Consider the following 12,581-nt stretch of genomic DNA (forward strand, 5'->3'; position numbering starts at 1 on the left):
GGATCCTGTTTTCCTGCCGGGATCTTCAGCCCTCCGAACCGGCATCCTTCCAGGCCCTTCCAGTCCTCAGCTTCACACTCCCTCTGGAGTCCGGCGGACAGTGCGGTGACCCCTTTCTCCCTCCAGCCCCGCCTGGGTCCCTGGCGGTGTTTGTGGGGCCCGTCTGGGCGGGCTGGCCGCGGCGGGGGGCACTTGGACTCCAGCTGCCAGAGACGTCACAGAATTGGTGAAGAAAAGCAAGGCACATTCCCAAGGCACCTAGTAAACACTGCTTTTCTGTGCGCTCCTGTTTCTCTCCTTTGGGTCCATTTTACCCCAAAGTTTGAGGGTTAAAAGCTGATATGTACCCGGCATGAAATGACAGTGTTTTGATTAAACACAATGCAAACTTGTCTGCGATGACGTTGCATTCGCAGGGATTTTTTTTCAAGCCGAAATCAGACCGCGTGGGAAGTCTAGGCCCTCGGACGCCTCCCGCCGGGGAGCCGAGCCCAGGCTTGCAGCCCTCACTCCTGCGCTGATGACGCCCTCGATCTCCCCGCCTCCGCCCCTTCGTCCCTCCCTCAAGCCCTTCGTGCGGTCCTTCGCCCCTTCGCCCGCCCTTCGCCCCAGCAACCCGCCGCCCCTCCCAATCCGGGTCCCCACAGGGCCCCGCGGCTGCTCTGTGCGCAGGCGCACAGTGAGTGGAAGACTAACAAGCCCCGCCTAGTGGCCATTGGCCAGCGGGCTCATGCATATGTAAACGAAGGGATCCAGTTCAGTCCAGTCTTCGGGGGTGGGACCGGAAGCCAGGGGCGGTGCTAGGGGCGGCCCGGGCGGAGCCAGGACGCGGGGCGGGGCCAGGACACCGCGCACTACCCGAGGCGCAGCCGTAGTGGGAGAGGATCCCGGCGCCAGGACCTGGAGCTCCCGAGTGCCACGGTTGCCATGAGCGCAGTGGACCTTTCCCGCGTGGGCGCTTGCGTCCTGAAACATGCAGTGACCGGGGAGGTGAGGCCCGCAGAGTTCAGGGCGGTGGACGCACCCCGGTTCCTGCCGCAGCGCCCTGGCAGCTCACCTGGCTGCGGGTGGAGATATTTTGGGGGCGCTGACCGGGCGTGGCAGGGCGCGGGGGTGGGCGTCGGGCCGGCGCGCCTTGACCTTGCTGCCCCGCAGACGGTGGAGTTGCGGAGCCTGTGGCAGGAACAGGCGTGTGTGGTGGCCGGGCTGCGGCGCTTTGGCTGCATGGTGTGCCGCTGGATCGCCCGGGACCTCAGCAATCTCCAGGGTGTCTTGGACCAGCACGGCGTGCGCCTGCTGGGCGTCGGGCCCGAGACCCTGGGCCTACAGGAGTTCCTGGACGGTGGTTACTTTTCCGGAGGTGCGATCCTTCCCCGACTCAGAGCCTCCGCTGTCGTTCTGCCCAGCCCTGACCTGGAGGTGCCCTGGTGTCAGAGTCCTATCTCCCGCTGCCTCCCGGTCCCCAGATTGTGCCCTTGTAGTTCTGGCCTTCTGGTTCCACCGGTCACCTCTGGGTTTCAGTCCTTCTTCTCAACAGTGGGGACACTCAGCCTTACCTTGGCCCTCCTGACCCAGGGTGGGTGAACTGGGCATGGTAATTGGTCAGGAGACAGAGGACAGGATGCAGGAGGGTGAGCCTGGGTGGGGCCAGGATGGGACCTGGGACACCCACCTGGCGCTTCCCTTTCCAGAACTTTACCTGGATGAGAGCAAGCAGTTTTACAAGGAGCTGGGTTTCAAGCGGTAAGTGTGTCAGAGTAAAGGGACCCAGGTGTCCATTGCTCCCTTATTCCTCTGGGTGCTACCCTCTGCTTAGCAGGCTGGCTGTGTTGGCACTGGCAGCTCCAGCCAGCTTGTCAGTTTTTTTCTTTGGTGTTACTTGTACTATTAACAGGTTTCTCACCTAAGCCTGCCTTTAGCAGACTATAGTATCCAGACCACCAGAGGGGGTTTTGGAGCCCAGTGCCTTCACAGGGGCCATCCCAGCCTTCTGGTGCCACAGGCTGCCTGCTTGCCCTGATTGGCAGGGCCAGCTGAGCAGATCTTTGGCATGCTTAGCCTGGGGCCGGGTCCCCACACTCCACACCCTTGGTGGGACTCCAGGTTACCCATCCTCAGGCTGGTGCCCTGTGGCACTGGTAGCTGTTCCTGGCTGGGCTGGTTGCTGATCTAATTGCTTGGTGCCATCTCTGAGCCCTGGGTGAGGTGAGCGGGCAGGGCCCCGAGCCAGAACTGGTCTGTGCATCTGCTGGATGACCTGGGGTGGGCTCTGGGGCTTGAGCTCCACCAGAGGCTGGACCAGCAGCTTGGTGTGTTTGCAGGTACAACAGCTTGAGCATCCTTCCAGCTGCCCTGGGGAAGCCTGTGCGTGATGTTGCTGCCAAGGTAATTGTGGTGACCAAGGTCAGAAGTAGGGGCGGCAGTTCCTCCCTCTAGGACTGCTTCAGCTCTGTTCTTTTCCTTCCAGGCCAAGTCTCTTGGCATCCAGGGGAACCTGTCTGGAGACCTGCTGCAGAGTGGAGGGCTGCTGGTCGTCAACAAAGGTGGACCAGGGAGGGGCTCCAGGGCCATGTTCTTAGCGGGAGGCCTGGGGCACTTGGTGGCTGCCCCTGCTCATTTGGGGCTTGTCCATCTCCCCCAACTGCTCCTCTGTGGTGTGTCCTGGCCCTTAGTGTTGGCAGGGTGGACTGTGAGCAGAACAGCTGCCTCAACTGACTGGCCGGGGTTGTGTCAGCTGATTGGCCAGCCGTTCCTTCTTTTGTCACATGAGTGCAAGGTGCAGGTGGCCTCCCAGTGTACCCTCACCTTCTGCCTGCTTCTACAGGTGGTGACAAAGTTCTGCTGCATTTTGTCCAAAAGTCCCCGGGTGATTATGTGCCCCAGGAGAGCATCCTGCAGGCTCTGGGCATCTCGGCAGAGGTCTGCACCAGTGAACCACCTCAGGTGAGCTGAGGCCTGGGGGCGCAGCTGCTGCACATAGTGCAGCCCCATGCCCATTCCATTCCCTCGGGCCAGCACTGGCACGGCCAGGTGCTGAGCTGCACCCTCTTGGGAGTTGTGTCTTTTTCTGCTCATGGCATCCTAGGATGTATGTCATTGTGACCCCACTTGCAGAAGGGATTAGGCCGTAAGGGACTGAGGGGCAGTATGACCAGATGGACAGGCATATCTGGACCCCACCCTTGTGGGTGGTAGCTTCAGGGCAGAGAAGGAGCTGTTTTTGGAGTGTCAGAGACTGAAGAGGGATTGCCTTCTTCCAAGGCTTCTCTGTTGGTCCTGTGTGGTCCTAGTGGCCAGCTTCCTATGCCCCAGAAGGAGGGGAGTGAGTGCTGTTCAGGTGGCCTCCAGCCTTAGTATGACCCCTTCTGTATTTGGGTGGGTGGGCCCCACTGTTCTTGGCACCCAGAGAATGTGGCTGGCCTGACAGGGCCCCTGCTGTCCTTGCAGTGTGACGAGGAGGTGTGCAGGAGGTGAAAACTCTGACCTCTGATCTGGAGGTGTCCGCTGTCCTGGGTGTGCTGAGAAGACACACCCACTGGAAGATTCGTCGTGGAGTTGCTGGGCTAGGGTGCTGGACTGCTCTGGTCCTCAAGCAACAAAGAGCCATTAAAACTGCAGCCCTGGGTCAGCATGTTTCTCCACTGGCTGTGCACCTGTGTCCTCCACAGCCCCCACCGGCCCCTGGGCTGGAGGGCAGTCCTCCAGGGTGCCAGGGTATTATCTTCCCATCGTGGAAGTCGCTGTCCTTTGGAGGGGACACGCCCCTGCAGTCTGCAGACTTCAGTCCTCTGGCACCTGTGGCCCTGAGGACGACCCTTGCTACCCTGTCATTTCCTCCCAAGGTGGTCTTACGCTCTGACCCACGTCTGGCTGAGGATGGGAAGGTAGGCTGAGGGTGGAGAGAGGAGGATTTGGCCAGGCTCTGGCCCCAAGCAGTGCTTGTGTCTGAGGGTCTCTGCAGCTAGTTGGGTTTCAGGGTGGGGATGGTAGTCAGGTGGACAGAGACTCAAGAACTGTGTTGTGCCAGAGACCCTGATGGGAGCAGCCTGCTGGGCTGCTGGCCTGGGAGCGGCCACCCCTAGATCCACTAGGTCTGGAGCACGGCTCCAAACACCCCTCCCACGTCAGGCCTGCCTTCTCAAGGGCTCCCTTGTCCACAGGGCTTTTGGGGACCACCTCAGCACCTCACTGCACCCCCTACTTGGAGCCTGGGGACCATAGTCCTGGACGGTCTTGTCCCCAACTGGCACACCAGTGGTCATTTACAAAAATGGGGCAGGTTACATGGCCCTTTGCAGTTCAACTCCTCCTCCTCTGGCTTCAAGTTACAAAACTAAAATCCCACATGCACAGCTGAGGCTCCCCAAGTCCCCTGGGCCACCTCCCTGCTGACCTCAGCTCCTTGAGTCAGTGGCCCTCAGGTGCCGCTGTCTGGTGCATCCTGGCCATTGCCAGGTCCCCAGCACTAGGATGTACGAGTCCCCTCTCCCTGTCAGCTTGTGTGGTGCCCCCACCTGGCCTCCGATTGCCCAGGCCACTGCCTCCTGCCCAACACTTGGCCCTCCTGCACACACGAGGCGGCAGCCTTCTTTCAGGCTTTTACTCAGCTCAGGTCTGAAGCTTATAGAAGTCTGCCAGCAGCGTGCTTTGCAGAGCCAGTGAAGATGGCGGATGGCGTCTACAGGGCTGCACGGGGCTCTGACCCAGGGTGGACGTGGGTGTCAGGTGACCGGTGTCAGGCGGTGGCTGCATTCCAGGCCGGCGCAGAGGTCGGGCAGGCATCGTGGCCGCCTGGCGGGATGCTTACCAGTCCCTGCTAGCTGCACTCTTGTAGCACAGGTGCCTCTGGGCAGCGGGTGGGCGTGGACCGCACAGTGTGACTCAGCCTTGGCTACCAGACTCTGCATCGCTTCTTGGGGTGCATGCGGGTCCCCTGGGTGCAGTGGAAGGTGTCCGCGAAGGCAGCCAGGTTCTGCAGTGAGCCCAGTACCCTGCGGACGAGCAAGTGGACAGAACAGCTTGAGATGGGTGCCTCAGTGGGGTCAGGGGCACGGGTGTGGGCAGGGGGCACTTGCCTGTACTTCAGGGGACTGTGGACGTCGGTCTTGATAGACTGGATGGCAAACTCAGGTCTGTAGGACCCGCACCACACCTGCGGGTGCACGAAGGGCGTGGCTACAAGGCTGTGGGGCTGGAAGGGTGCCCCTGGTTGTGGCAGGGGCAGGCAGCTGTCCCCACAGCCCAGGCTGCCCCTCCTGGGGTCAGGGAGGGAAGCCAGCAGGTCCCTCTCCTCCCTGCACATCTGCTTCTGACTTCCCAGCTCTCTCCCCCGCCCAACCTCTTCCTCCAGAAAGCCTGCCAGGCCTGTTGGTCTTGGTTCTGTGAGCTGACCAGCTCACAGTGTCCCCGAGGCCCTGCAGTGGATCCTCCAAAGGTGTGGGTGGGGCCAGGACTGCGGCTGCTACCTGGGCATAGTTGACAAAGAAGAGCTGGTTGCAGGTCAGCTTCAGTCCAGGCAGTTGCTGATCCTTGCCGCCCTCCTTCATCCACTTTAGGTAAGCCTGCGGGCCCAAGTGGGTGCTGGGCCTGGCCAGTCCAGCCAGGCCTTCTGAGCCCTCTCATCTCCAGGGCCTGTGGACGGGGGCCCTGCTTCTGCAGCTCAGGGCCCTGTGCCTATCCCAGGGACAAGCACTCAGCACCTTGACTCCTTGGCTGCCTCCGAATGCTTACTCCAGCAGGGGTCCTTGGGGCCCCTGACCAGGTCGCCCACCAGCTGGTGCCCACCCAGAATGAGTACCTGGTACCCAGGGCTCACCCATTCCTGGCTGTAGGCAAGGGATACTGAGGCCGGTGGACACATGGTCTCTAGTCCACCACCTCATTTGGAGACAGAAAGTGACCTCCATGCCAGCTCAGGCCCGTAGAGGCCCATTGACTGCCCATGGCCAGGAGGTGCTCTGGGGCAGTGCAGCCTGCCCAGTCAGGAAGAGTGTCAGGATGGTCTCGACCCATGCTGAAGGCGCCTCCGTCCCTGCCTGAGTTCCCTGCTCGGACCCACCTTGTATGCCTGTCGCACCCCACCGTTGTCTGCGATGTTCTCCCCTAGGGTGCTGTATCCATTCACCTGTGCACAGAAGGCAGGTGGGGTGCAGCCTGGGCCTTGGCACTGGGGCTGAGTGCAGGCGCAGGGCTGCTGTGGCACGGGTGGCATGCTCACGTTCTGCCTGTCTGCCAGGTCCCAGGTGTAGTTGCTGTACTGGTAGATCATGCACTCTGACTGCCTCCGGAAGTGCCAGGCCGAGAAGTTGCTCCACCAGTCCAGCATGTTGCCATTCTTGTCGAAGTTCCGGCCTGAGCAGGGGCAGTGCAGGGTGGCTGGCCCCGGCCCCGGGCCTGTGCTGTGCCCGCTCCACCAGCCAAGCTGGCCCACGCTCCAGCTGCTCGTGCACGGCCTCCAGCCGACCCCAGCATCCAGAGCTCACGTTCTCGGGCCGAGTCAGCCCCGCCAAACCCCCGTGTGCTCACAGGGGAGAGTGGCGCTCCTCAGCCCCCAGAGAGGGAGGGCTTCCATGTCCTCCCACACCACCCCTGATGAGAGCCTCGTGTGGCTGGGTCCTGGGCTCCCAGGGACACTGGGTTGTGGATACCTCTCAAGGTGTCCTAACTTCCTAAACCCCAGGAGTGCAGGGGTGTCCTTGGGAGGCCCCATGACTCCACTGTCTTGGATCGTTGTGTGTGGTGACCGGCCCTGAGAACCTGGCAGGGCAGCTGCTCCCTGGGCTGCAGGTAGGCCAGGCCTCCAGCCTCAGGTACACTGGGCAGTGTCACTTTCTCTGTTTCACAGACCCAGGGAGGGGAAGTGACCAGCTGTCAAGGGGAATCAGGACCCTGGAATTCAGCCTAGAGCCCTTGCTCCGCCTGTGGCAGGCTCTGGTGGGCCCCTGGGTGGCCTTCAAGACCTAATCTGCCCCAGCTCCCTGGGGCCCCAGCACATCTTCCCATGCCCTGGCCTGTGTCCCCTCCCAGAGCTCCATGGAGGCCGCAGGATGCTCATGAGACAGGTGTGTGGCGGGCAGGTGCAGTCTGCCTGCAGACCAGGGGCAGGACGCTCATGAGACAGGTGTGTGGCGGGCAGGTGCAGTCTGCCTGCAGACCAGGGCCCCGGGCAGGTGCAGTCTGCCTGCAGACCAGGCCCCGGCAGGTGCAGTCTGCCTGCAGACCAGGCCCGGGCAGGTGCAGTCTGCCTGCAGACCAGGCCCGGGCAGGTGCAGTCTGCCTGCAGACCAGGCCTCTTACCGTTGTCGTCAAAGCCATGTGTAATCTCATGCCCGATCACCATTCCAATGCCCCCAAAGTTCAAGGCCTGCGGCTGCTCCTTGCTGAAGAAGGGCGGCTGGAGGATCCCAGCAGGGAACACTGTCCCCGGGGGACAAAGATGAGCGGGCACATCTGTGTGCCATGCTCAGGTGGCACCTCTGGGGGCCCCACCATCCACTCCCATGGCTGGAAGATGGGGTTAAGCCCCCACCCCCCACCAAATGTACAGACTCAGAGGCTGAGAGGGTGGGGCTAGCTTGAGGACCTGAGTCTGGCCTTTTCCCGGCTGTGCTGTCCTCAGGGACTGTCCCTCTGCATCCCTCCTGACCCCTGCAAGTGTGCAGCCCCATGGGGGCGACAGGGAAATGGGAGAGTGCTGCTCCCCTTCTGGGAAGGGCTGGGACACTCCCAGGGAAGGGCGGAGGGGGCTGCACTAGGGCCCTGGAGAGCTGTGTGGGCAGCCAGTGGGCAAGCGTACCAATCTGGTTTCGGTTTGGAGAGTAGAACGCATTGACTACAGCGGCCCCGATGATCCAGCTGTGGTGAACACACCAGTTACCTGGGGCCCACATCCGCTGGGACCGTCCCTCTGGGCCCTGGCTGACTAGAACCTGCCCTGTCCCAGTGGCCATGCCAGAGCAGGGTCCTGGTCATCCCAAGATCAGACACTCCGGGGCTTCCCAAAACAGGAGGAGGAGTGGGGGTACTCTGAGACGGGCCCAGTGTCCCTCCCCAGCCTCAGCCCAGCACATGGAACCCCTTGCCCAGCAGGTGGCTCCTGCAGGCCACTCTGGCCAAGCCACTCACAGATTCTGGTCCACCTTTTCCCGAAGCTTCTTGAGGCTCCTGTGGGCGCTGGCTTTAAGGTTCTGCAACCCATTCTCAAAGTATAGGTCCTCCGAGAAGTTCAGCTATGAGAGAGGGGTGGTCACGGCTGGTGCTCAGGCTGGGTCCTTGGAGGGATTGGGGAGGGGTTCAGGGTGGCCAGGGAAGGGCCTCGAGATTTGCCAGGTAGCCAGTACATGGCCCCCTGCTCTGGGTGCAGATGGTGGAGGGGGGACAGGTGGAACCCTGGCCCTGAACATCTGTGTGACTCAGTCCCTGTCTGTAGGCTGAGGAGATGCTACAGCCCCCCAGGCGGTGGAGGGTGCCTGGCACAGCATGCTCCCCTCTGGGCCCTGGGTCCCTGGTGTTGGTTTGGAGGCAGGGGCTGGGCAGTGGGCACAGACGGGCGGTGCTCTTGGGGCACTGTGGGGCAGGGGCGCACGCTGGAATACTCCTCGTCCAAGTGCTTGTTCTCCTCCAGGATGTAATCCGGGTAGCCGATCTGCTCCCGGATGCCCATGGCCTGAGGAGGAGAGTGCCGGATGTGCCCCAGACCTGTAGGAGGCCACCTGCCAGCTCTGCCCCTACCCTGGGGGCAAGGGGCCCAGACTTCCATGGCAGCCAGGGCCTGGGGACTTCCTGTTCATCCCACAGGTCCAGACCCTTGCTCCTGGCCACAGCTGCTGCCCCACAGCATGTTCCTGGGGGCCGTTGGGGCTTCCCAGACGTGGCTCCCTTTCCTGACTCCTCCCCCTAGGGCTGCCCCTGCTGGGTGTCTCCTGACCTCGGGCCACTAGGGCCTCTGCGGGGCTTGCCCACCTTCTCCCGGGCTTTCTTCTTGGACTCCTCGTCCATCCAGTTCAGCTCATCCAGGGTCTCCACGAACACAGCCCGCACCTTGTTGATGAGTTCTTTGACCTGGTGGCACAGGGTCCTGGCTCCTGGACTCCTCAGGGGGCTATGTGCAGGGGCTTTGGGGGCTGATCTAAGACACCTCTGGGAGGTGGCCTCAGGCTGTCCCACTGGGGGCCTCCTGGGTGAGGTGTTGTGGGAATGACCACCCCCATTCTGGGTCCTCGTCCTGTGGCCCAAGTCCTTGCAGGTGGGCAGAGGGCCTGCTGGCCCTGGGCTCACTGTAAAACGTGTGCCTGGCTCAGGTGGTCTGCGAGCCCAGGGCTGGAGGCCAGAGCACTGGTGGGACGGTTTCCCTCGGCCTCCCTCTGGGGACACTGGGACAAACGTGCAGTCCCCTGAGTGTCACTGAGCAGAGACAGGCCGCCCAGGGGCCTGGCCCAGGTGGTGAGCAGTATGGGTGGTGGGCCCACCTGCCCCGGGCACCCCGGCAGCAGGAGGCGAGGCCCACCATGTTCTTGCTGTCCTTGGAGAAGGCCTTCCTGACGTAGAGGGAGCCCACGGCGCTCTCCATGTTGCTGTTGACGTAGCCCACGCACTCCTGCCAGCGCACCTCCTCCACCGTCGTGCCGTACAGCGCCTGGCGTGGGTGACCGCCATTCACTGCACCCTCACCGGCATCTGCAGCCCGGGTCTTGCGCGCTGGGTTTGTGAGGCCCGCAGACCCACCCTGCTCTGGGCCTCGGGATGCCCACAGGCCAGAGAGGGACATGGAATGTCTCTTCTGAGTGCTGGCCATGGGTGTGGGAGCTGGCCAGTTGCAGGGGGCTTCCACCCAGGCTGGGATGGGCCACTACCCTGGGAGAGGCGGTCGTCTGGGCCCCCGTCCTCCTGCCACCCTGGTTATCTGCTTCTAAGATACAGGGCTGGTATTGACCCTACGGCTAGCTCTGGGGACCGTCCACCCTGGCCACCAGCCCCAGAGCCCTCATGACTGAAGTGGTGACGAGACTGCAGGCCAGTCGTCCCCAGGGATGGAAGGGGATGGACGTGTCCTGGCCAGGGAGTGCTTTGCCCAGTGCCCGGTTGCACCTCCTGGTTGCAGGATTTCCTGCCCTTAGGGAATCTGGTGTGTCCCTTTTTCTGGGTCTGGCCTCCTGGTCTGCCTGTTCCTGCCTCTGGGCTTCTGCCCTGGCTCTCTGCTCCCTGCAACTCTCCCCTGGTCTCTTCACTGCCATTAAGGTCAAAGTCACCTCCTGTGGCCACTTGCACTGCCCTCGTCCCCTCGCCTCAATCATACTTGGTTTTGACAGCAGAGTTCTGCTTAGCCAATGACTGTCTGTTGACCACCCCAGCAGGCAGGTGCTGTGTCTGCCCAGTCCATGCTCTGCCCTGTGGCCTCTGTGTGTGGCTGGGCTTATGCTCAGCCTCATGATGAACAAGTGGGGCCTGGCCTGGGCTGCCTGGAGCCCGCGGCAGGGTGTGCTCACCTTGCGGTAGTTCCCGCGCGCGTCCTTGAAGCGCTGGCTCAGGGTGCTGATGCGGTCCAGCACCAGGCGCCAGACCAGGTAGTTCTGCATGGTCCTGAGGCAGGAAGCAGGGCAGGGGCAGCACAAGTGAGCAGCTGTGCTGCAGGTGGGATGCGGCCTTGCCAGCAGGTCCTGCCCACAGAGCTCTGGGTGCGGGGCAGCCCAGGTGTTGGTCTGTCTGCTCCTGGTCTCTAGCATGAGGCACCACTGGTCACTAACTCTAACCTCCCCTGCTCGTCACCTGAGGGCACGTACTTGATGCACCCTCTCCCGAGAGCAGGGCTGTGTGGGGGTGCAGTGGCTTGGACCCCAAGGCCCCTCGGGCCTTCTTTGGGCCTCACCTGGGAGGGTAGATGTGGATGATCTCTTCGAGATTCTTCAGGTAGGGGATGCCATAGACCACCACCTCCTCATTGGGCAGCAGCGTGATCTTGACTGAGGACAGCACAGACTGTATGAACAGAGTCCAGTTGAATCCCTGGAGGCGGGGGCGGGGAGAGAGACAGACAGCTCCTGGGCACCCAGGAGACCCAGCCCCACCAGGGAGTGCCCGGAGGAGGAGGGCAGGGCAGGCACTGGGAATCGGGAGCCAGCAGGTGGCTGTCCAAGAGCCGAGGGACCCAGAACAGGCCAGAGTGCATGAACCATGTAAAAGTTACGTGCAATCAATAAAATCCCTGTGAGAAATAACAGTGAAAACAACAAGCAGAAACTAAAAGTGGTCTCACAGGTTAAGTAAACTGAATCTTTCATTTGGAAGAGTCCCCCAGACAAATTTCCAGTCCCATCTGTATTTCCAGTGCATTCCATCTGACATTTAGGAAAAACATGCTGTCATTCTTACTCAGACTTTCCAGGGAGGAGGGAAAAAAAAAAACCAAAAACCTTTTCAACTCGATTAATAGGGCCAAAAATAACCTTAGTATTAAGGTAGCAAGGTAAGGGCATAATAAGAAAACAACAACCAGTGTTGTTTATCAAAGAATATACTGAAATTCTAAGCAAAATACCAGCAAACAGAATGCAGCTCATCCCAGTAGTAAAAGGTGTACCTATGTCACAGGCCAGCTGTTCGGGGACTACAAGGTTGGTGTCACATTTCAAAATCAAGTCAGTATAATTCACTATGGTAACTGCGTAAAGGAAGAGACTCACATGATAACTCTGATAGATGCAGAAAGGGCATTTGGTAAAATTTCCATCACTGTTTGTAAGACTCTTGGGAAATCTACCAACAGCCCCAGCTACAATGGGAAGAACTCCATAGCGGGCCAGCCGTGCTGAGGTGCGGCCAGGCCGCCTGACCCCAGGGCTGCAGGCAGTGTCCCCACCACGACTTGAACCCGGCAGAGAATGGCCCGACTTGTCCAGCCAGGGCCAAGTGGCACCAACAAGAACTGACAGGGGACCCTTCACACACGGTGTTTCCACAAATGGCGGGATTCCGTGGATATAAAGTCTGAGAATCCACAGGAGCATTATTAGGACTAATAAGTGAACTGAGTCAAACTGCTGCTGGTGTTTAACAAGCTAGCAGCAACCAGGAGGCGACTCACAGAGAGCTCCGCGCCATGACACGCGAAGCAACACCTGGAATAAACCTGACACCAGCTGCGTAGGACCTTGAAATCAAACACCACAGAACCCATTCAAAGGAACGAGTCGCGAATAAATGGAAGCCTCTATCAGGCTCATGCATTGGAAGACATGGCATGGGCGAGCTGTTGGTCTTCCTCAAGTTGGTGTGGAGATCCAAAGCAGTTCCTAGCAGAATCCTAGCAGGGATTCTGTGCTGATTTAAGGTTTCATATGAAAATGCAAAGGATCCAGAACAATATTGTACTGGGGCTTGAACCCCCAGCCCTTTAAATTTCTTATTTTGAGACAGGGTCTTGCTAAGTTGCTGGGGCTGGCCTTGAACTTGGATCCTCCTGCCTCAGCCTCCAGAGGTGCTGGGATTATAGGCATGTACCGCCATTCCTGGACAATACAGAGAGTCCTGAAGAACCAAGTTGCCAAGAACCAACTCCTCAGTGGCTGGCATATGGACAGAGACCA

At 60.6% G+C, this 12,581-nt stretch overlaps 2 protein-coding genes across 2 annotated transcripts in view; one reads left to right on the forward strand and one right to left on the reverse strand.

Annotated features, from left to right (window-relative positions):
- Positions 1–816: 816 nt before the first annotated feature.
- PRXL2B (peroxiredoxin like 2B) lies at positions 817–3,628 on the forward strand. Its single transcript, XM_079148534.1, has 7 exons — positions 817–990; positions 1,156–1,360; positions 1,692–1,743; positions 2,322–2,385; positions 2,468–2,543; positions 2,825–2,943; positions 3,448–3,628. The coding sequence occupies exons 1-7, from the start codon at positions 928–930 to the stop codon at positions 3,472–3,474; spliced, it is 606 nt and encodes a 201-aa protein (XP_079004660.1). The 5' UTR covers positions 817–927; the 3' UTR covers positions 3,475–3,628.
- A 1,127-nt stretch (positions 3,629–4,755) lies between these two features.
- MMEL1 (membrane metalloendopeptidase like 1) overlaps positions 4,756–12,581 on the reverse strand; it is a 29,571-nt gene continuing 21,745 nt past the window's right edge. The window contains exons 12-24 of the mRNA XM_079148522.1: positions 10,865–11,001; positions 10,485–10,578; positions 9,506–9,634; positions 8,962–9,060; positions 8,585–8,665; positions 8,125–8,228; positions 7,796–7,854; positions 7,297–7,416; positions 6,218–6,351; positions 6,059–6,124; positions 5,466–5,561; positions 5,076–5,152; positions 4,756–4,991 (exon numbers count right to left, since the gene is read on the reverse strand). Coding sequence (XP_079004648.1) covers positions 4,892–4,991; positions 5,076–5,152; positions 5,466–5,561; positions 6,059–6,124; positions 6,218–6,351; positions 7,297–7,416; positions 7,796–7,854; positions 8,125–8,228; positions 8,585–8,665; positions 8,962–9,060; positions 9,506–9,634; positions 10,485–10,578; positions 10,865–11,001 — 1,296 coding nt within the window. The 3' untranslated portion in view covers positions 4,756–4,891. The remainder of the gene's footprint in view (positions 4,992–5,075; positions 5,153–5,465; positions 5,562–6,058; positions 6,125–6,217; positions 6,352–7,296; positions 7,417–7,795; positions 7,855–8,124; positions 8,229–8,584; positions 8,666–8,961; positions 9,061–9,505; positions 9,635–10,484; positions 10,579–10,864; positions 11,002–12,581) is intronic.

Source organism: Sciurus vulgaris (assembly GCF_902686455.1).
Source record: "Sciurus vulgaris genome assembly, chromosome: 1".
In the NCBI taxonomy this organism is placed as follows: domain Eukaryota; kingdom Metazoa; phylum Chordata; class Mammalia; order Rodentia; family Sciuridae; genus Sciurus; species Sciurus vulgaris.

Bases quoted from the DNA above. Each gene is read 5' to 3' on its own strand.
- PRXL2B (XM_079148534.1), top strand. From the start codon at position 928: ATGAGCGCAGTGGACCTTTCCCGCGTGGGCGCTTGCGTCCTGAAACAT. The intron at 1,744-2,321 runs GTAAGTGTGTCA...GTGTGTTTGCAG, and splicing joins AAGGAGCTGGGTTTCAAGCG to GTACAACAGCTTGAGCATCC. The intron at 2,544-2,824 runs GTGGACCAGGGA...CTGCTTCTACAG, and splicing joins GCTGCTGGTCGTCAACAAAG to GTGGTGACAAAGTTCTGCTG.